Below are 19,702 nucleotides of genomic sequence, written 5' to 3' on the forward strand. Positions count from 1 at the left end.
AACAATGCCCAGTATGTGGCCCTGGGGGCCAGTCCCTGGCACCCCCTTGCTTCCCAGGAACCTGCAAGAAGCATGCAGGCACAGCAGAGGCAGAAGCACCAGAGTAGAGATGTCCCCATTAGCCAATACCTTTGACCAACAACTTGGCTGTGGAGACCAGAGACCCCTTGCGGAAGGTGATGGTGCCTGAGTCAGCCACCCCCAGGCCTGAGAGTGTAAGAGAGTGAAGGGTCCCCTCACACACAGCGATGGTGCTCTGGGGGCTGTCTTGCAGCAGGGTGCCATCCAGCCACCAGCGAGCCTCTGGCCCACCCGCACGAGACACCTCACAGGAGAACGAGGCCACCTCCCCAGCGAAGACATCCGCACTCTGCAAGTCATGTACCAGGCATAGTGCCGCCTCTGTGTGGGAGGGCGAGAAGGAGGGCTGGGCTGGGGTGTCCTGCAGTCGGTCAGGTGGGGGTCACTGGTGCAGGAGTGTAGTAAAATAACAAATTTGGTTTTGTCCCCAGTTCCTGGCACAGAGCTCCTGAAATCCTCAGAATTTCCTGAATATTGGAGTGTTGTTATTCATAAGCTCCTTTGCTCACACCTGAGGTTATGTTAATGAGGTGACTTAGGTGGGGCCCCTAGGGAAGCTTCAGGAAGGGGCAGGTCACCAGGAAGACCAAGTGGTTAGAAGGTGGTAACATCCAGGCCTACCCATCAGCCTCCAGAAAGCAGGAAGGCTAGAGATTTACCTCTATATAATGAACTCTTAAGTAAGATTTGATGAGCTTCATGGTTAGTGATCATGGAGGTGCTGGGAGGGTGGTACACCCAGGGTGGGCCCAGGAGGGAACTCTATGCTCGCTTCCCCATTTCTCGCCCTCTGCTAGTCTTTCATTGGGCTGTTTCTGAGTGGTATCTTACGCAATAAACTAGTAATAGCAACTGTTTCCCTAACTTCTATGAGCTGTCCTAGCAACCGATCAAACCTGAGGTAGGTAATGGGAGCCCCCACTTATAGCCACTTAGAACTATAGGTAGCAACCTGACATCTGCAATTGGCATATGGGGAGGAGTCAGTCTGAACCTCCTGTCTGTGCCAACTCTGGGTAGTGTCAGAGTTGAATTACATATATTGCTTGGTGTGTGGGAAAACCCCACACATTGAATTGTTCTAGTCAAGTGTTCTGTACTGTAAGCGTATAGGAGGAAAAAACAGTACGGGTGCTAATCTCTAGAATTGGTGTCCCAAATAGGATTTGCTAGATTCACTGGCTTGGGAGCCACCTGAGGTCTACTGCATGAAACACCACTCAGACCAGGAGGATGACCTGTACCTGAGATCTAGAAACTCACCCTGATGTGCTTGCTGGCCCTAAACACAGAAGGAGACACTGAGGCCACCCTCAGTGACCTGTGAAAAGTGGCTCAGCCCTAAAAATAACCCCCACTCACCACCAGGCATCCCTACACATCCTTCAGAACAGAATGGACAAGCCCTGTTCACCACCAGGCATCCCCACATATCCCTTCCGAGAAGAATGGACAAGCCCCAGGTCCCATTGGTGGGGCTCTTTCTGGCATTGGGTGCCTTCTCTGCCCCAGCGTGGGTAGGAAGGAGATGTCCCAGAGCCTGCTGCTCCAAGAGGGTCAGGGATCAGCCTCAGTAAGTGAGCCCTCCATCAGTGGGGGTATAGAGGCAGATACTTCTTGCACTCTAAAAGGATACTTTGTCCAGATGTCCTCCAAGGTCCCTTCAACTTTAGGACTGACTATAGGACCTTAATTGTGGGTCCAACTACTCCCTGTCTCATCACATAGTGGGGTCCAAGTTCAGGAGGCTTTCCACATGCACATGAATGCTGTCTGCCCCGTGCTGTCCACACAGTCCTCCTGCATCTTGTCCACCTTTTGGATGGGCACCCAGAGTAGCCACAGCAGATGGAGGAGCTAATGACACTCTTAGGCCATCATGACTGCATGGATGAACCCTCCCCTTCCATGCCCCACAATCCAGAGAGTGAGACAAGACCAAAGACTTCAACCACCTGCTGCCTGGGGCCACCCCCCACCCTGTGCTTCTCTCTATGAACTTTCTGTATTCCACCCTGGGGTCCTCCTCATGAAGACAGAGAAACTGTCCATATTTGCCAGAGTCCATATGCCTTGAACCCAATGGGGCAGGTAGGGACCTTTTGTAGAGATAACGAAAATGCTGACAGGGCAGCATTTATGCCCACCCCAGCAAGTCCTCCTTCAGGAGCCTCTCCATGCTCTTCCCCACTGACATTGCAGCACCAGTCTCCAATATGCCCCTTAACCACCTTCTCCAGAAGCACATCTGACCACCTCCACTTCCTGCTCTGTCAACACTTCATTCTCTTTTCAAGCACCAGTTCCCAAGCCTGGCCTCCACACACCTATCTGGATGCCCATCCACACACCTGTGCTCAGGGCCTTCCCCAAGGCTACAGCAATGTTTCCATACATGAACCAACTCAACCAGACTGGAGACATCTAGCCTAGAGCAGGACTAAGCACAGCCTGCAGTTCTATGCCATCCCACAATGAACATAGACCATTTCTGCCCTTCCCCACTCAAGACACCCATAAATCTCCCTCTTTATCACTTAGCTTAAGGGCATTGACACTTGGTAGTCTTTCCCAGCCCACTGGCCACAGAACTGACCATGTCTGACCACCCCTGAAGTTTTAGGGGGAAGGTGGATGGACAATGGGTAGATAAATGGATAATGGATGGTCATAATGAATGGATGGATGGGTGTATGGTGGATGGATGGTAGGTAGGTAGTGAATAGATGGTTGATGGGTAGGTAGATGGATGATGGGTGGACTGATGAGAACAGTTTAAGAACTAGGAGTAGGACAGCAAAGGAAGGACACTAAAAGCCAAGTACTAAGGACTCATTGGTTCTGAGGGCAAGATACAGTCCTAGTTGAAGTTTTCTAAAATTCTGTTTGCACTATGCCCAAATCCATACAAGTGGATGCTGTATGCTGTTTCATCCACACCTTGAGCCTGTTGAGTATGCAGGTATGTATTAACGTGGATGTGAATGCTGCATGGTCTGACTATATCATAGGGGTAGGCCTTATAAGATAGAAGTCAGGAAGACACTGTCTAACCTCAGGGCCCAACCCCTTAGCAGCCAGGCTCTCCATCTCCCTCCTGCAGACAATACCAATTCTGACCTGAGATGCACCACACCTTAGGATTTCTTATGGAGATCTTCACCAGCCCAACCCAGTGTCTTCTCCAATTCATGGTCCTAAATGACCAGAAGTTAGAAAATTACAGCCCCAAGACAAAATTACTGCTTGAAGTCTAAGATTTCTGCCCCCTTTGCTGATGGGTAAGATGCTGCAGTGTTGGGAAATAGGCATCCACAGGTAGAGGGCTGAGTGTGGGAGGGGACTGCTTACCCGTGACCTTCAGCTGGGCTTCTGAGCTACATGAACCCACTTGGAAAGTGATAGTTCCAGCATCCTCAAGGGTCACCTGAGGAGACAGGGAGAAAGATGCTTGGCCCTGGTAACTCCATCCTAACCAGGAATGGAAGATTCTTCTTGCTAGCCCCCAATGACAGGGGCTTATCACCTGCCCAACCCAATCCTCTGGTGGAGAGGATCTTTCCCAAAGTACTTGGAACCTTTCATGTCCAGGTGGAGACAGGTCCCAGACACTCACCTTGTGCAGAGTGAGCAAGTGGAGTGTGCCCTGTTCCACACTGATGTCATTCATCTCGTTGGCCTGCAAGGGCACACCTCCTAAAGCCCAACGAGCCTCCTGGCCTGAGGCCCTGGACAGTTGGCATTGGAAGTGGGCATCCTGGCCCTCACTGAGCTGAACATCCTGCAGGGGCTCCAGAACGGTCACCTCAGGGACTGGACATAGAGAAGGCATGGGCATCAGTCTCTGGGATGCCCCTTCATTCAGTAGAGCTTCCATGCCCTGGGTGTTCTCCCCTGGCACACCCATCCCAATTCCCGAAGACAAACACATGGGGGTATATTATGAGCTCCCTCCTCCAGTTCTAGACAGAGATCATAGCTTGGACTCTGACCAGTGGAGAACTTGGAGATAACAAAGGCTGTACAATCTCAGTCTTCACCACCTTGTGAGGGTCAGAAGGCAGACACCTGAGCTCCAATACTGTGCAAGCCTCTGGGAAGTCCACCACCACTTGCCTGCCAACCTGACTCAGCCACTCAGCCCAGGACCATTCCATCCTTGATATCGTAGGAAATTGCCAGCACATGGGGCCAACTCCCTTCCACCCTCCCAGACCCCATCTCTATCCTCTGACAGGTTGGGGCCTGTCAGGTGTGGCAATAGGGAGTCCTACCACAACTGGCTACCTCGAACGGTGAGCTGAGCAGAGGAAGAGTGGCTCCCCACATGGAAGGAGATGGTGCCAGCATCCTCAGGGGTCACACCTTTCAGGTGGAGGATGTGAGTGCAGCCATTCAAAACAGCCACCTCTGTTACTTCATTGCTCTGCAGTGGCAGGCCCTGGAGGCGCCACTGCACATCCGTGGCCCCCGGCTGTGACACCTCACAGCTGAACTCCACATCCTCATCAACCTGCACCTCAGCATCCACCAGTCCTCGCACAATGGTCACCTCGGGCTCTGGGGAGCAGGGTGAGAAAGGCCCCTTTACTAGCCTGTACCAAGCACTCATGCCCTCTCCTTTAGGAAGCCCACCTGGCCACTCTAACATTCTTCTGCTACCCCATATGGCATGTCACCTCTTGGGCTCACAAACATAGAAACTGGACCCGGGGCTCATTGCTCCCCATAGACCAAGGGGACAGCTCTGTTTGCAGGACAGTGGATGCTCTGTTTGCCACAACATTGCTGCCAGCCCTGTTCCAACTAGGTCACCATGGATGCAAGACCTTCTGGAGGAACAGGCAGGAGTTTGGAGAGGGCTTCCCAGGTCAGGCCGGGCCACCCCCCCACCGGCAGCTGGGATACAGGAGGCAGAGTGGCCTTTCTCTTGAAGGATTAGCATAGAAGTGGTATAGGAATGAGTAGGAAGAGATCTGTAACTGAGGGGGACTTGGCCGCCCTGTGAGCTTCAACTGGTACAACCAGGTGTGCCCCAGGGGAGCTCTAAGGGAGTGGATGTGGAAGGGAGGGCTCACCCTCCTCTCTGGAAATCCTGCTGACTCACCTTTGACTCTGAGGGAGGCCAAAGTTTTCTGGCCACCCACAACACAGGCATACTCTCCAGCGTCCTTGGCTTCCAGCCCATGGATTAGCAGTTCACACATAGCCCCTTGACATCGTATCTCATACTTGGGGCCAACATGCAGCTCCACGCCCTCCTTGAGCCACTGCACTGGAGCCCCTGGATCAGCCTCACTCAACAGGCAAAACAGCCGGGCCACACTACCTGCCTCCTGCTCTGTGCTCTTCAGTCCAGTTTTGAACTTGGGTTTGGGGGCTGAAAGGCCAGAAAGGGATGCTTAGAGCCACAGCATCCCTTCCCTGCTGGGAAGAGGCCCCTGCCCCTTGCCATAGGGTAGGAGGGGGCTGGGCAGCTTAGGGCCACAAGTAGCTCACCTCGAACTGTAAGCCTGGCCGTGCTCTGCATGTGACCCACATCACAGGTATAGTCACCTGCATCCTCCTGCTCAACTTCATGCACCAGCAGCTCCACACCTGCCTCCTCCTGCACCATCTGGTACTTGGTGCAGGGGAAGAGTTGCAGAGAGCCTTTGCGCCATTCCACGCTTCCAGCCACCTGGCTCAGCTTGCAGCGCAGGTGTGCTGTGGTTCCTTCATCTACCTCCTGGGCCTGTAGCTCCTGGAGAAACCTCACGGGTGCAGCTGCAGAGTTGGAAAGACAACATAAGAGGAGGTCCCTAAGCAGCTAATGCAGAGATGCATTACAGGGAATGTAATGTTCCCTGAGCAGGCAGTGAACCACACCCAGACAGACAGACCCACAGCCAAAACCAGAGAGCACAGCCATGGAGAGTTGATGAACTGCAAGGGACAGTGGGGTTACCCCTGCTACTAGGGAGAGTAGAGAGCCCAAAGGGAGATCTTGGGTGCTACGGCAGAGAAAAGTGCACAGGAGTAGCAAGGAGGTACAGGGGAAAAACCTCCAGGGTGCAGCTACCAACATGGAAAGAAACTACATGAGGCAACTACAGGGGGTAGGCAGCACTCTTAATGGGGGGAAATTAAGTAACATTAGAGTGCCAGGGGAAACCTACCACGGAGGGGAGAGTGTGTGAGGGTAGGTCACTGAGAAGGTATAGAATGAAGGAACACAAGGACTGCCCAGGGAGGAACTGCAGGGGCCCAGCTACTGGTCGGGGAGTCTCAGCGCAGTTCCAATCCAACCCACTGAGCAGAGTTTCTTTAGCTGGGACCCTGAGGATAGGGCTGAAGCCATGAGGGTCAGCATGGATACTGTGCCCCCCCCACCCCTTACATTGAGGCTGGTCAACCTCGGAGCCAACCTGTGACTGTGAACACAGCACTCGTGACCTGGGAGCCACAGGTGCAGCTGTATTCACCCATATCCTCACGGCGCACATCCCGCAGCACCAGCTCTGCAATGCAGCCCTGCTGTCGTGGCTCCCGGCGCACATCAGGCTGCAGCTCTAGACCACCCTTGCTCCAGACCACAGCAGCATTGGGTACAGACAGCTTGCATTGCAGGCTGGCCATGGAACCCTCTTCTGCTTGCAGGCTCTGCAGTGGCTCCTGGAACACCACCTGTGGGGCTGCAGGAAGGTAAGGGGTGCATGGTCAGCTCAAGACCTGAATCTGGGTTACCCCAAGGCACAGCTGGCCAAAGTGAGAGTGAGCCTTCCCTTCGGTCCCTTGGCTACCTCCATAGGACCAGTTGCCTCATGATTGGCCAGAGGTTGAGTGGGGAATAGATCTGGATGGATTTAAAGGATATGAAAGATATTGGAGGTGGTGGGATGGGGATCAAGATATGACCCTGGCTTTTCTTATGTTGGCCTCCCACTAAGAAACTCCAGCCACACAGCAGGGCTGTGTCCCTGAGACCCTGGGATAGGGGGGTGGAGCACTCCTCTCAGATCACCTGGAAGAGAATCAAAGCCAGACATATGGCTAGGGCAGGGCCATGTCATTCTCTGACCCTTGAACATGGCCTTGTACCTTAGGCCCCAGAACAGGGCCTCCTCATCTTTCAGATCCCAGGCCAGGGCTCTGTCCCTCAGACCTTAGGAAAGAGCCAGGTCCCCCAAACATGAAGACAGAACTGTGTCCCTCAGACCTAGGCAGGACTCTGTTCCCCATGCCCTTGAGACAGTGAGGTATGGCAGGCACTGATTATTCCACATGGCCACACTGGGAATCAGGGACAGAGTGCAAGGCCTAGTCTGGGGGACCACCTCCCCTCCCTAGGCATTAAGAGATTCCTCCCTTCCCCCAAGAGAGAATACTGGGCTGAGCATAGTGTGCACAGACTCAAATTAAGGATGACAAAAAAATGGGCGGGAGAGAGCAAAGGTGGAAATTCTGTCCCTACCATGACAACTGGCTGAATGGGGTCACGGGGCAGGGGGAATTGGTAGAGACAATGTGAAGATGATCAGACAGAATAGAGAAATAAAGCATAAGGCAAAGGGAAGAGAGCAGCCCTGGAGAACAGAAACAGCAACAGCCAGGACTGGACACGAGGCAAGGGCAAAACCCAAATAAGTCACATGACCACAGGTCTTTACCCCTGACAGTCAGCTTGGCTGAGGTCCTCTCTTGTCCACAAATGCACACGTATTCCTCAGCATCTGCCATAGTCAGGCCACGGATCTGCAGCTCACACACAGCCCCAACCTGCCTCAGGCTGTATCTGTCCCCATCTCTGAGGATTTCTTTTCCCTTTCTCCACTCCACAGGGGCCATCTTACTTAGCTCACACCGCAATGTGGCCGTAGCCCCTTCCGTGGACTCTTGGCTTTGCACATCTTCTATGAATCTGGCAGGAAGGACTGAGAAGGAGCAAGCAGAGAACACAGGACTGTTTGGATAGTTCTGCTTAACACATGAAATCCACAAAGCCACATACACTGCCAAAGGACCACATGAATAGGTAACGGATAATAGTCACTAAGAACATGGGAACACTGTGCACGGGACACAGAAAACACACACACAAACACTGCTAAAAGACCACGTGAACAGGTGAATGAAGGTGCAGATGGTGAGGGAGGAAAATGTCCCAAGGAATACAGAAGGCCAAGGGGTGGATGTTAATATGAGAACACTTCCTGGACAAGAAGAAAGGAAGGTGGGAGTTTCCCAGAGGACCCTGGTTACAGGACAGATGGCCACAGGTCACCACATATGGAGCACAGAGCAGTGCTGAGAGACAACATGTAGACACCAAGCCACAGGTTCTGTGGCCACACACGATCTTTACCCTTAATGGTCAGTGTAGCTGAAGTCCTCTCCTGCCCACACACACAGGAGTACTCCCCATCATCTTCCACAGCCAGGCCACAGATCTGCAGCTCACACACAGTCCCATCCTGCCTGAGCTTGTGTCTGTCCCCATCTCTGAGGGTCTTTGTTCCCTTCCTCCACTCCACAGGGGCCACCTTGCTCAGTTCACACCGCAGTGTGGCTGTGGCCCCTTCTGTGGCCTCTTTGCTTCTCATGTCTTCTATGAACCTGGCAGGCATAGCTGGGAAAGACCAAGTAATCACTGAGAACACGTGAACGCTGTGCACAGGACACAGAACACACACACACACACACACACACACACCTGAAGGACCACATGAACAGGTATATGAAGGTATAGATGTTGAGGGAGAAAAATGACTCAAGTAACACTGAAGGCCAAGGGGTGGACGTGAACATAAGAACATCTCCTGGACAAGAAAAGGAGGTGGGAAATGCCCAGGACAGATGACCACAAGGTCACTACAACTATGCCACACGTGGAGGAAGTAGTAGCTGTGTAGACACCAAGCCACAGGTTCATGTGACCACACACAATCCACACACAATCTTTACCCTTAATGGCCAGTGTAGCTGAAGTCCTCTCCTGCCCACACACGCAGGAGTACTGTCCTGCATCTTCCACGGCCAGGCCACGGATCTGCAGCTCACATACAGTCCCATCCTGTCTGAGGCTGTATCTGTCCCCATCTCTGAGGATTTCTTTTCCCTTTCTCCACTCCACAGGGGCCATCTTACTTAGCTCACACCGCAATGTGGCCGTAGCCCCTTCAGTGGACTCTTGGCTTTTCAATTCTTCTATGAATCTGGCAGGAAGGACTGAGAAGGAGCAAGCAGAGAACACAGGACTGTTTGGATAGTTTTGCTTAACACATGAAATCCACAAAGCCACATACACTGCCAAAGGACCACATGAATAGGTAACTGATGATAGTTACTAAGAACATGGGAACACTGTGCACGGGACACAGAAAACACACACACACACACACACACACACACACACACACACTGCTAAAAGACCACGTGAACAGGTGAATGAAGGTGCAGATGGTGAGGGAGGAAAATGTCCCAAGGAATACAGAAGGCCAAGGGGTGGATGTTAATATGAGAACACTTCCTGGACAAGAAGAAAAGAAGGTGGGAGTTTCCCAGAGGACCCTGGTTACAGGACAGATGGCCACGGGTCACCACATATGGAGCACAGAGCAGTGCTGAGAGACAACATGTAGACACCAAGCCACAGGTTCTGTGGCCACACACGATCTTTACCCTTAATGGTCAGTGTAGCTGAAGTCCTCTCCTGCCCACACACACAGGAGTACTCCCCATCATCTTCCACAGCCAGGCCACAGATCTGCAGCTCACACACAGTCCCATCCTGCCTGAGCTTGTGTCTGTCCCCATCTCTGAGGGTCTTTGTTCCCTTCCTCCACTCCACAGGGGCCACCTTGCTCAGTTCACACCGCAGTGTGGCTGTGGCCCCTTCTGTGGCCTCTTTGCTTCTCATGTCTTCTATGAACCTGGCAGGCATAGCTGGGAAAGACCAAGTAATCACTGAGAACACGTGAACGCTGTGCACAGGACACAGAACACACACACACACACACACACACACACCTGAAGGACCACATGAACAGGTATATGAAGGTATAGATGTTGAGGGAGAAAAATGACTCAAGTAACACTGAAGGCCAAGGGGTGGACGTGAACATAAGAACATCTCCTGGACAAGAAAAGGAGGTGGGAAATGCCCAGGACAGATGACCACAAGGTCACTACAACTATGCCACACGTGGAGGAAGTAGTAGCTGTGTAGACACCAAGCCACAGGTTCATGTGACCACACACAATCCACACACAATCTTTACCCTTAATGGTCAGTGTAGCTGAAGTCCTCTCCTGCCCACACACGCAGGAGTACTGTCCTGCATCTTCCACGGCCAGGCCACGGATCTGCAGCTCACATACAGTCCCATCCTGTCTGAGGCTGTATCTGTCCCCATCTCTGAGGATTTCTTTTCCCTTTCTCCACTCCACAGGGGCCATCTTACTTAGCTCACACCACATTGTGGCCGTAGCCCCTTCCGTGGACTCTTGGCTTTTCAATTCTTCTATGAACTTGGCAGACAGGGCTGGAAAGGGCCAAACAGCCACTGAGAACATGGGGCTCTTAAACGGACTCTGCACAGGCACGGAACACACAAGGAGACACACACTGCCAAAGGACTATGATGTGAACAGGTGAATGAAGGCACAGACAGTGGGGGAAACAAGCACCCAGGGAAGTATAGAAAGGGCAGCTAATGGAAATAAACATGAAAACATCTCCTGAATGAGAAGGGGAGGTAGGAGATGCCCAGAGGATCCTGGTTACAGGACAGATGACCACAAGATCACCATAGCTGTGCCACATGTGGAGGCAGAAAACAGTAGACATGTAGATACATGTGTAAGTCACAGATTTATAGGTCACACATGGTCTTTACCCCTGATGGTCAGCATGGTCCAGGTCTTCTCCTGTCCACACATGCAAGAGTACTCCCCAGCATCTGCCATAGTCAGACCAAGGATCTGCAGCTCACACACAGCCCCATCCTGCCTCAGGCTGTATCTGCCTCCATCTCTCAGAACCTCTTTTCCCTTTCTCCACTCCACAGGGGCCACCTTGCTCAGTTCACACCACAGTGTGGCTGTCGCCCCTTCTGTGGCCTCTTCGCTTCTCATGTCTTCTATGAACCTGGCAGGCATAGCTGGGAAAGACCAAATAGTCACTGAGAACACGTGAACGCTGTGCACAGGACACAGAAAACACACACACACACTACTGAAGGACTGCAACCTGAACAAATGAATGAAGGTGCAGATGATAAGGGAGGCAAATGTGCCCTGAGGAACAGAGAAGGCCAAGGGATGGACATGAATATGTCCTCCTTCTGGACAAAGAGAAAGGGCAATGCCCAGAGGGTCTTGTCCTAGAACAGATGGTCTCAGGGTCACCACAACTGTGTCACATGAGGCGGAAAGTAGCAGACATGTAGACACCAAGCCACAGGTTCATGTGACCACACACAATCTTTACCCTTAATGGTCAGTGTAGCTGAAGTCCTCTCCTGCCCACACACACAGGAGTACTCTCCTGCATCTTCCATGGCCAGGCCACAGATCTGTAGCTCACATACAGCCCCATCCTGTCTGAGGCTGTATCTGTCCCCATCTCTGAGGATCTTTGTTCCCTTCTTCCACTCCACAGGGGCCTCTTTGCTCAACTGACAGTGAAGCAAGACTGTGGCACCTTCTGTGGCTTCTTCATTCCTCAGACTTTCTGTGAACTTGGTGGGAAGGGCTGCAGAGGTCACAAAGATAAGCACACTCACACTCTGAGCAAATGAAGGGGACAGGATATGAATGGCACAAACAAGACACAAAACCCAAGAGCGTGGCCATGTGCTAGGTATGCTGACAACTGGCTGTGGTTTTTGTGTCTCTTGGTGCATATTTTTAATATTATGGCCATAGCCCCTTCTGTAATTTCCTTAGTCTTATATGAATCTGACATGCAGGGCCAGAAACTCATGGAGAAACTCAGATTCTCTGCAGAACTCTGACAGGCAGGATGTGACACAAATAAGGACAAGACACAGAATCCACCTTAGAAGCTGGCTACAAATGTGGCCTTTCCTGGTTCATTTAACAGTACAGAAAGAGGGTGACACAAAGGGAAAAAACACAGAGTGAGCACAGATGTGCAACATGGCAATACTTAAGCACCAGAATATGGATCTAGTTGGCCATACATGGTCTTTACCCATGACGGTCAGTGTGGCTGAGGTTCTCTCCTGTCCCCACACTCAGTTGTGCCCCCCAGTGTCTTCCGCAGCCAGGCTATGGATCTGCAGCCTGCACACAACCCTATCCTGCCTCAGCCTGTGTCTTTCCCCATCTCTGAGTGTCTCAGACCCCTTCCTTCACTCCACAGGAGCTGCCTTGCTCAGTTCACACCAGGGTAGCTGTGGCACCTTCTGTGGCATCTTGGCTTCTTGAGTCTTCTATGAATCTGTCAAGCAGGGCTGGAAAGGTCCCAACAGTCATTGAGAACATGGTACTGTCTGACGGTCTCTGCACAGAAATGTAACCCACAAAGAGCCATACAAACTCTGAAGGACCACAACGTGAACAAGTGAACTAACATACAGATGGTGAGGGAGGCAAGTAGCTGGAGAGGAACAGAGAGGGTGATGGGATGCACATGAGCCTGAGTAGGTGAGAGATGCTCTGAGGATACCAGTTAGACAACAGATGGCTATAGGAGCTATGCTGCATGTGGAGGCAGAAGGTGGTGATGGGGGACAATGTGAAGATACCAAGCCACAGGTCCATGAGGACACAATCTTTACCCCTGATGGTCAGCATGGCTGAGTTCCTCTCTGTCCATACACACAGGAGTACTCCCCAGCATTTTCCATGGCCAGGCCATGGATCTGCAGCTCACACACAACCCTGTTCTGCCTGAGGCTGTACCTGTCCCCATCTCTGAGGATTTTTGTTCCCTTCCTCCACTACACAGGGGCCTCTTTGCTGAGTTCACATTGCAGCATGACTGTGGCCCCTTTATTCTTCAGACTTTCTGTAAACGTAGTAGGCAGGGCTGGGAGATCAGAAAGACATTAACACAATCACACTTTCTGAGCATATGGAAGAGACAAGACATGAATAGTACATGGAAGACACAAAGTCCAACTGCACACAGGCCATGTGCTGAGTGTGCTGAGCACAGGCTGGGGATGGTGGTTTCCCTTGGTCTAGCCTGTGTACAACATGGCCATGATCCATTCCAAAAACACAAAGAACATCAGGATCTTTGGAGAATTCTGGGGACAGGACATAACACTTAATGAAATACACTCTGGAAGTAATAAATAAATAAATGTGTGACATACAGGTAGGAAATAGTGCACTGGGAACAGAGAAAGACTGACCAAACCTATTCAGTTGAAGGCCAGCAAAGACATGGAAGAGGATCTCAGAATGAGGACAAATCCACAGAAATAGCCAAAAGCCCATGAGATCGATGGTAGAAGTACTGAACAGAGGGACATCCTCTGTCCTAGCATCTTTTGTGCCTGTCTTGGTTTACACTGTAACTCCAGACTCAAAGGCCGAAAATAGCCTGGCCTGACATGTTAGTAAATCCCTTCCATACTTCCCTTTGCCACAGGAGTCCCATAATCTTGATGAATGACTAGGTTGAAGAAACACCACATAGGCTGCCTAAAACTCTCCCAGAAAGCCATACCAGACCCCACTTCCTAGCACAGACCAGGAACAAGGAATACCCTGACAGGGTGGGAAGCAGCCACAACTCTTGTCTTGGGGCTGTCATCCCAGCGCAGGTGGTCACAGTGCTCCATTTCCTTGTCTTCATGGTGCAGTCAAGCTCCCTGATGCATAAGAAGAGTGGATGAAAGGATCCATACGAACAAATGAAGGAACGATCCACCCATCCACGAACATGTAGGAGACAGCCAGAGAAGCTGAAGAGGACAGTCTGGCTTCTGTGCACTGAGGTTGGGGACCTCCTCTGGCCACCAACCTGATATTGGGGCTTCAGGAACGTCCAGCTCCATCTACCTGGAGCTCTTTAAGCAATCAGTGGTTCAGGGCATCCTTGGGATTTGTGGTCCAGAAGTAACTTCCAAAAATGCAGCACTCTCCAGAAAGGTCCAGGCAAGGGCATCCACTATGCCTCATCCTTGTTCAGTCATGCATACTCTGGAAACAGCTCCCTCAGGTGGCCAGCAGTTTGCCCCCTGGGATCCTCTACACCTTAGCCACTGACAGCACCTCCCAGAGTCAAAGGAGATAGCAGGTTCCCGTGACTGCTCTTTCCAATGCTCTAAAGGCACAGGATGGGCCCTAGAGCCACATGCCTCTATTGTTTCCTATTGAGTCTGAGGGCATGAAGACACCGTGCTTCCATCCTATGACCCTGTGCTTTGTCCATGTAGCTCGACATGGCATGGCAATGTCTCTACAACTGCCTCCAACACTTGAGCACATGCCAAGAGCTGCATGCCACAAGTCTGCGCAAACAGATGGCCATGTGCAACCCCAAAACCTTTTTCTTTGCTGCCCAGAGGAGCCCATCCCTGATGTGAAAGTGGAGCCCACCAGACGAGGGCCCCTTGCACCTATGGGAGTCTCATTCCCTCCCTACTCTCTAATATATCCCAGGTCTTCCATTGATGTCTGTCTTTATTTACCTGTTTGCCCTTCAGGAAGCCACCCAACCCATCCCAGGACCATGAGCACCTGAACCCCTGACAGGGAGATTACCCATCATGGGGCCTCCAGCCACAGCAGGACAGAAGTTCTAGCTACCTGGACACAACTGTGACCAGGAAACCACGGGTTCAAGAGCAGAGTAGAGTGGGCTGGCTCTGGCCCAAGTCTGCTACTATTTCCAAGTGCCCCCAGGAGCCACTGCAGCCAAGCCACATGGCTCCATATATCCTGTCCAATCTGTATATATCCCTGTCCTGTCTCTGAAGTCTCAGGCCTCTTCCTTCACTCCAGGGGAGGGAACTTACTCAATTCACACTGCATTATGGCCATGGCCCCTTCTACATCCCACCCATCTGTGAACTGGGTGGTCACAGACATGAAGACCATTGAACTCTGCTGTTTGTGGGCAGGAAGTGAGGTACAGAGACTGTGTGGGCTGCCAGAGGGACCACCACAGAGAGCCTTTGTGAACTGGCCAGGAGAGCAGCCCATGTAAGAGGACTCACCATCTCCCCTTCACTCACATTGGACAGATCCTCACCATTGGTGACAGCCATGGTATGGGACCTTACCTCCCAATCAGACCCATAGAATGGGCTCTCACCTCTACCTGACACCAACAGGATGGCTCCTCAACCCCACAGAACTGGCCCCCACCCACAGGATGAGCCCTCACCTGCACCTTACCCCCATAGGTGAGCCTTCACCTCTCCTTCAGTCCCACAGGATAGGACCTCACCTCCACTTCATACCCACAGAATGGACCCTCAACGCCACCTCACTCCTATTGCACAGAAACTCACCTTTGTGGTTAGAAACACATGTCAAGACTGCTCCCCCATCTTGCATCCCCACTTTGTGGGCCATCTCCTGCTTACCCCCCTTTTCTGATGTGCCATCTCCCCAAACATATAATTGCATCTTTGTAATTGCTTGGCTTTCCCCATGTCTTCTGTCTCAAACCATGACCCCCAGGGTTGGGAAGGACCCCCCTCCATTCTCTGCTGTTTTCTGGCTTCCAAGATGGGCCCCACATGGCAGGTATGAGAAATTACCTGCTAATGGAATAAAGGAGAGATGAAAAAAAAAACAGGAAAAACTATAACAGATGGGGGTAGACAGAGAAGCCATGACAAAATGCTCAGACACAGAATCGCTGGTACACAAGGGTACACATTGTCTTTACCCTTGATGGTCAGTGTGGCTGAGGTCCTCTCCTGCCCGCACATGCATGAGTATTCCCCAGCATCTTCCACGGCCAGGCCACAGATCTGCAGTTCACACATGGCCCCGTCCTGCCTCAGCCTATATTTGTCCCCATCTCTGAGGGTCTTTGCTCCCTTCCTCCACTCCACAGGGGCCTCCTTGCTCAGCTCACAGTGCAATGTAGCCATGTCACCTTCTGTGGCCTCCTTGCTTCTCAGTCTTCCTATGAAGTGGGCAGGCAGAGCTGGGGAAGGTCAGACAGACACCAGGATCATCAGATTTGCTGCAATCTGTTGGGGCACAGCACACAACAAGACAAGGGAAAAGATACAGAAAACTCAGTATGACAACAGGAGAGAACTGGCAATGGCCCAAGGGTGGACAGCTGACTGCAGACACTGGTGTCTCCTGTTCACACAACAACTCAGGAAGCAAGAAGGGGCCCTGTGGTATGATGGGAAGAGGGTGGCACAGACATGAGGAGAGAACATTGAAGGAGTTAGACAAACAACATGAAGTCAATGCTTAGGCATCAGAACATGGATCTACTTGGCCACACATGGTCTTTACCCCTGACGGTCAGTGTGGCTGAGGTCCTCTCCTGACCACACACGCAGGAGTACTCTCCAGTATCTTCCCCAGTCAGGCCATGGATTTGCAGCTCATACATGGCCCCGTCCTGCTTCAGGATGTATCTGCCCCCATCTCTGAGGGTCTCTGCTCCCTTCCTCCACTCCACAGGGGCCTCTTTGCTCAGCTCACACCACAATGTGGCTATGGTCCCTTCCATGGCCTCCTTGTTTCTCAGTTTTCCTGTGAACTGGGCAGGCAGAGCTACAACAGGGTCAGATAGAGACAAAGGCATAATTTTCATTCTCCTGCACTAGATAAAGGGGCCCAAATAGGCAGGGCAGACAAGGACACTTACCCTTCACAGTGAGCATGGCTGTGGTCACCTGGTCCCCAAAAAAGCATGAGTACTGCCCACTGTCCTCATGCTGCAGGTCTCGGACAACCAACTCCAGCAAGGCGCCATCCTGGCGCAGGCTGTACTTGCTGCCAGACCTCAGGACATCATCTCCATGACGCCATTCCACAGGCGCAGCCACAGATGACAGCATACAGCGCAGTGTGGCAGCCCCACCCTCTGGCACCTCCATGTCCTTCAGGGCCTCACGAAACCGCACTGGCTGAGCTGCAGATAGGCATGGGCTCAGCTTGACCTCCCCAAGCAAGATCCCACTTAGGGTCCTGTTGGGAAGCAGCTGCAGGGTGTAGGCAGTTCATATGTTAGGGATGAATGGCAGGGACCCCAAGACCTCTGGGAAAAGATGGGTCTGAAGGTCTGTGAGTGGAAAGGAAAGCCAAGGAGCAGGTGAACAGAGAAGGGTGCAGTGTTACAGACTGAACTGTGTCCCCCAAGATTCAGGTGTTGAAACCCTAACCCATGATCTCAGAAGGTGACTGCATTTGGTAATGAACACTTCATTTGTTTGTTTATTTTTTTGGTGGTACTGGGATTTGAACTCAGGGCCTAGTGCTTGCTAGTTCTACTACTTGTGCTACAGCTCCAGCCCGTTTTGCTTTAGTTGTTTTTCAAATAGGACCTCATATTTTTTGTCCAGGGTAGCCTGGACCATGTGCCTCTTGTGTCCCCTTCCCATGTAGCTGGGATGACAAGCGTGTATCACCATGCTTGGTGTAATGTGTATTTTGAAGAGATAATTAAGCTGAATAAGATCCTTAGAGTAAACCTTAGTTCCATAGCACTGGTGTACTTATAAGAAATCAGGACAAATGTGAGGACACAGAGGAAGACGGCATCTACAAGTCAAGGAGAGAGGCCTCCAAAGTTGTCAATCAAGATAAATACCATTGATCTTGGACTTCTGTACTCCTCAAATGTCGGACAATAAACTCTTGTTGTTTGAATCTGTGGCACTTGGTTAGAGCAATGCAAGCAATCTAATAGAGATGTGAGCCAAAGATGGGAAAGGAGCTCCAGAGACATCAGAAAACAAGTCAGGAATGGAGTAAGAAAGACACTGTCAGCAACAAATGGGTCAGGAGGCCAAGAGAGGCCAGGGAGACTCTTGGGGACAGCAGAGCCCCAGAGACAGCAGAGAGCCAAACAGGACATATGAGTGCCTCACACAGAGGGTAGAAACAGATGGAGAAGTCACTAGAAGCATCTTGAGGTCCTCCCTCCCTCATGTTCCTGTGTGCATGCGCTCACCTCAACCCATGCCTGCACCCCAGGCACCCTGAGGCTCACCATGGACCCTCACGATGGAGCTGCTCCAGGCCCCACTGGCCTCACACTTGTATCGCCCACCATCCTGCAGGGTGGCACCATTGATGACCAGCTGGGCCCAGCAGCCCTCATAGCTCAGCTTGCACCGTGCAGATGACCGCAGTGTCTTCCCATCCTTGGTCCAGTGCACAGGGCTATCCAGACTGGTGGTCTCACAGATGAGGGTCAGGTCCTCACCTTCTGTGACTGTGACATCCGTGAGTGGCTGGGAGAAGATACTTGGCTTCTCTGTGAGACAGAGAGAGAAGTCAAAGGTGCTTGGGAACTATGGTGCTGCTGTGGTAGAGAGTGGCACTGAAAGCCAGGCAATGTCCTTGTCAGTGTCCACCTGCTGCCCTTTGGCTGCCACTACAGAAAAGAATGCTGAAGGGACAGGACAGGATTTGCATGACTGCCACCCTGGAGAAATGTAGCCTAAACGAGCCATGCTGATCACAAATTCTCAATATCATCTAAGAGGAATTCATCTTGGAACAGCTCAATTCAGCCTCCCAAGATGCCTTCCTGAGATGGGAGCCCACATGCAATTTGCAGGGAATCTTGCCTTCCCTATGAGCCTTAGGATCATGCTTGGCACAGGACCAAGCTGCTGTCTGAGCTGCTGTGTGCCCTTCTTTATGGCTCACCAAGACTATGTGGTATCCTCTATCATGGATAGCCCTTGCTTTGGGGCACAAAACCCACCAGTGACCCTCAGGGCTGCTGAAGTTCGCTGGTCACCCGCCTCGAAGTAGATGGTACCAGAGTCCTTGAGTGACAGCTGCCGCAAGGTGAGCACGTGGTAACCCCCAGGCTGGGCCTCAATCTCATTGAGCTCATTGGCATGCAGTGGGGTCTTGTCCAGGAACCAGTGCACAGGCTCATAGTCAGCAGGAGAGACACGGCAGCAGAAGGTGGCAGAGGAGCCCTCCTGCACATCTGTGTCCTCTAGGTCCTCAGTGATGAGTACTCTCTGGCCTGCAAAAGCACAGGCAGGAAAGTCAGGGGCTCCCACTGTCTAGGGCCAGACTGCACCAGCTGCCAAGGGAAATTTGCCTCTCCCTAAAACCTGAGGTGGTAGGCTCACAGTCATAAGCAATTGACTTCACTTAGCAAGCCCTTGTTTTTTATTTTTTTTCATTTTTCTTTTATTATTCATATGTGCATACAAGGCTTGGTTCATTTCTCCCCTCTGCCCCCACCCCCTCCCTTACCACCCACTCCGCCCCCTCCCTCTCCCCCCCCCAATACCCAGCAGAAACTATTTTGCCCTTATCTCTAATTTTGTTGTAGAGAGAGTATAAGCAATAATAGGAAGGAACAAGGGTTTTTGCTGGTTGAGATAAGGATAGCTATACAGGGCATTGACTCACATTGATTTCCTGTGCGTGGGTGTTACCTTCTAGGTTAATTCTTTTTGATCTAACCTTTTCTCTAGTACCTGTTCCC

At 51.8% G+C, this 19,702-nt stretch overlaps 1 protein-coding gene across 24 annotated transcripts in view; it reads right to left on the reverse strand.

Moving 5' to 3' along the window:
• The window catches only part of Obscn (obscurin, cytoskeletal calmodulin and titin-interacting RhoGEF), a 189,488-nt gene that overhangs the window by 74,691 nt on the left and 95,095 nt on the right, over nt 1-19,702 (reverse strand). For 15 of the 24 annotated variants that reach the window (XM_074056091.1, XM_074056092.1, XM_074056090.1 and 12 more), the window contains 19 exons: nt 18,959-19,231; nt 18,236-18,502; nt 16,889-17,155; nt 16,531-16,794; nt 15,941-16,204; nt 11,552-11,815; nt 10,959-11,222; nt 10,341-10,604; nt 9,742-10,005; nt 9,025-9,288; nt 8,426-8,689; nt 7,731-7,994; nt 6,489-6,755; nt 5,581-5,847; nt 5,189-5,461; nt 4,369-4,641; nt 3,698-3,894; nt 3,433-3,508; nt 130-402 (listed from right to left, as the gene is read on the reverse strand). In XM_074056091.1, the coding sequence (XP_073912192.1) occupies nt 130-402; nt 3,433-3,508; nt 3,698-3,894; nt 4,369-4,641; nt 5,189-5,461; nt 5,581-5,847; nt 6,489-6,755; nt 7,731-7,994; nt 8,426-8,689; nt 9,025-9,288; nt 9,742-10,005; nt 10,341-10,604; nt 10,959-11,222; nt 11,552-11,815; nt 15,941-16,204; nt 16,531-16,794; nt 16,889-17,155; nt 18,236-18,502; nt 18,959-19,231 (4,809 nt within the window). The remainder of the gene's footprint in view (nt 1-129; nt 403-3,432; nt 3,509-3,697; nt 3,895-4,368; nt 4,642-5,188; nt 5,462-5,580; nt 5,848-6,488; nt 6,756-7,730; nt 7,995-8,425; nt 8,690-9,024; nt 9,289-9,741; nt 10,006-10,340; nt 10,605-10,958; nt 11,223-11,551; nt 11,816-15,940; nt 16,205-16,530; nt 16,795-16,888; nt 17,156-18,235; nt 18,503-18,958; nt 19,232-19,702) is intronic. The other 9 variants (XM_074056102.1, XM_074056097.1, XM_074056096.1 and 6 more) reach the window with 5 other exon arrangements.

This window comes from Castor canadensis, chromosome 15 (genome assembly GCF_047511655.1).
Source record: "Castor canadensis chromosome 15, mCasCan1.hap1v2, whole genome shotgun sequence".
NCBI lineage: Eukaryota > Metazoa > Chordata > Mammalia > Rodentia > Castoridae > Castor > Castor canadensis.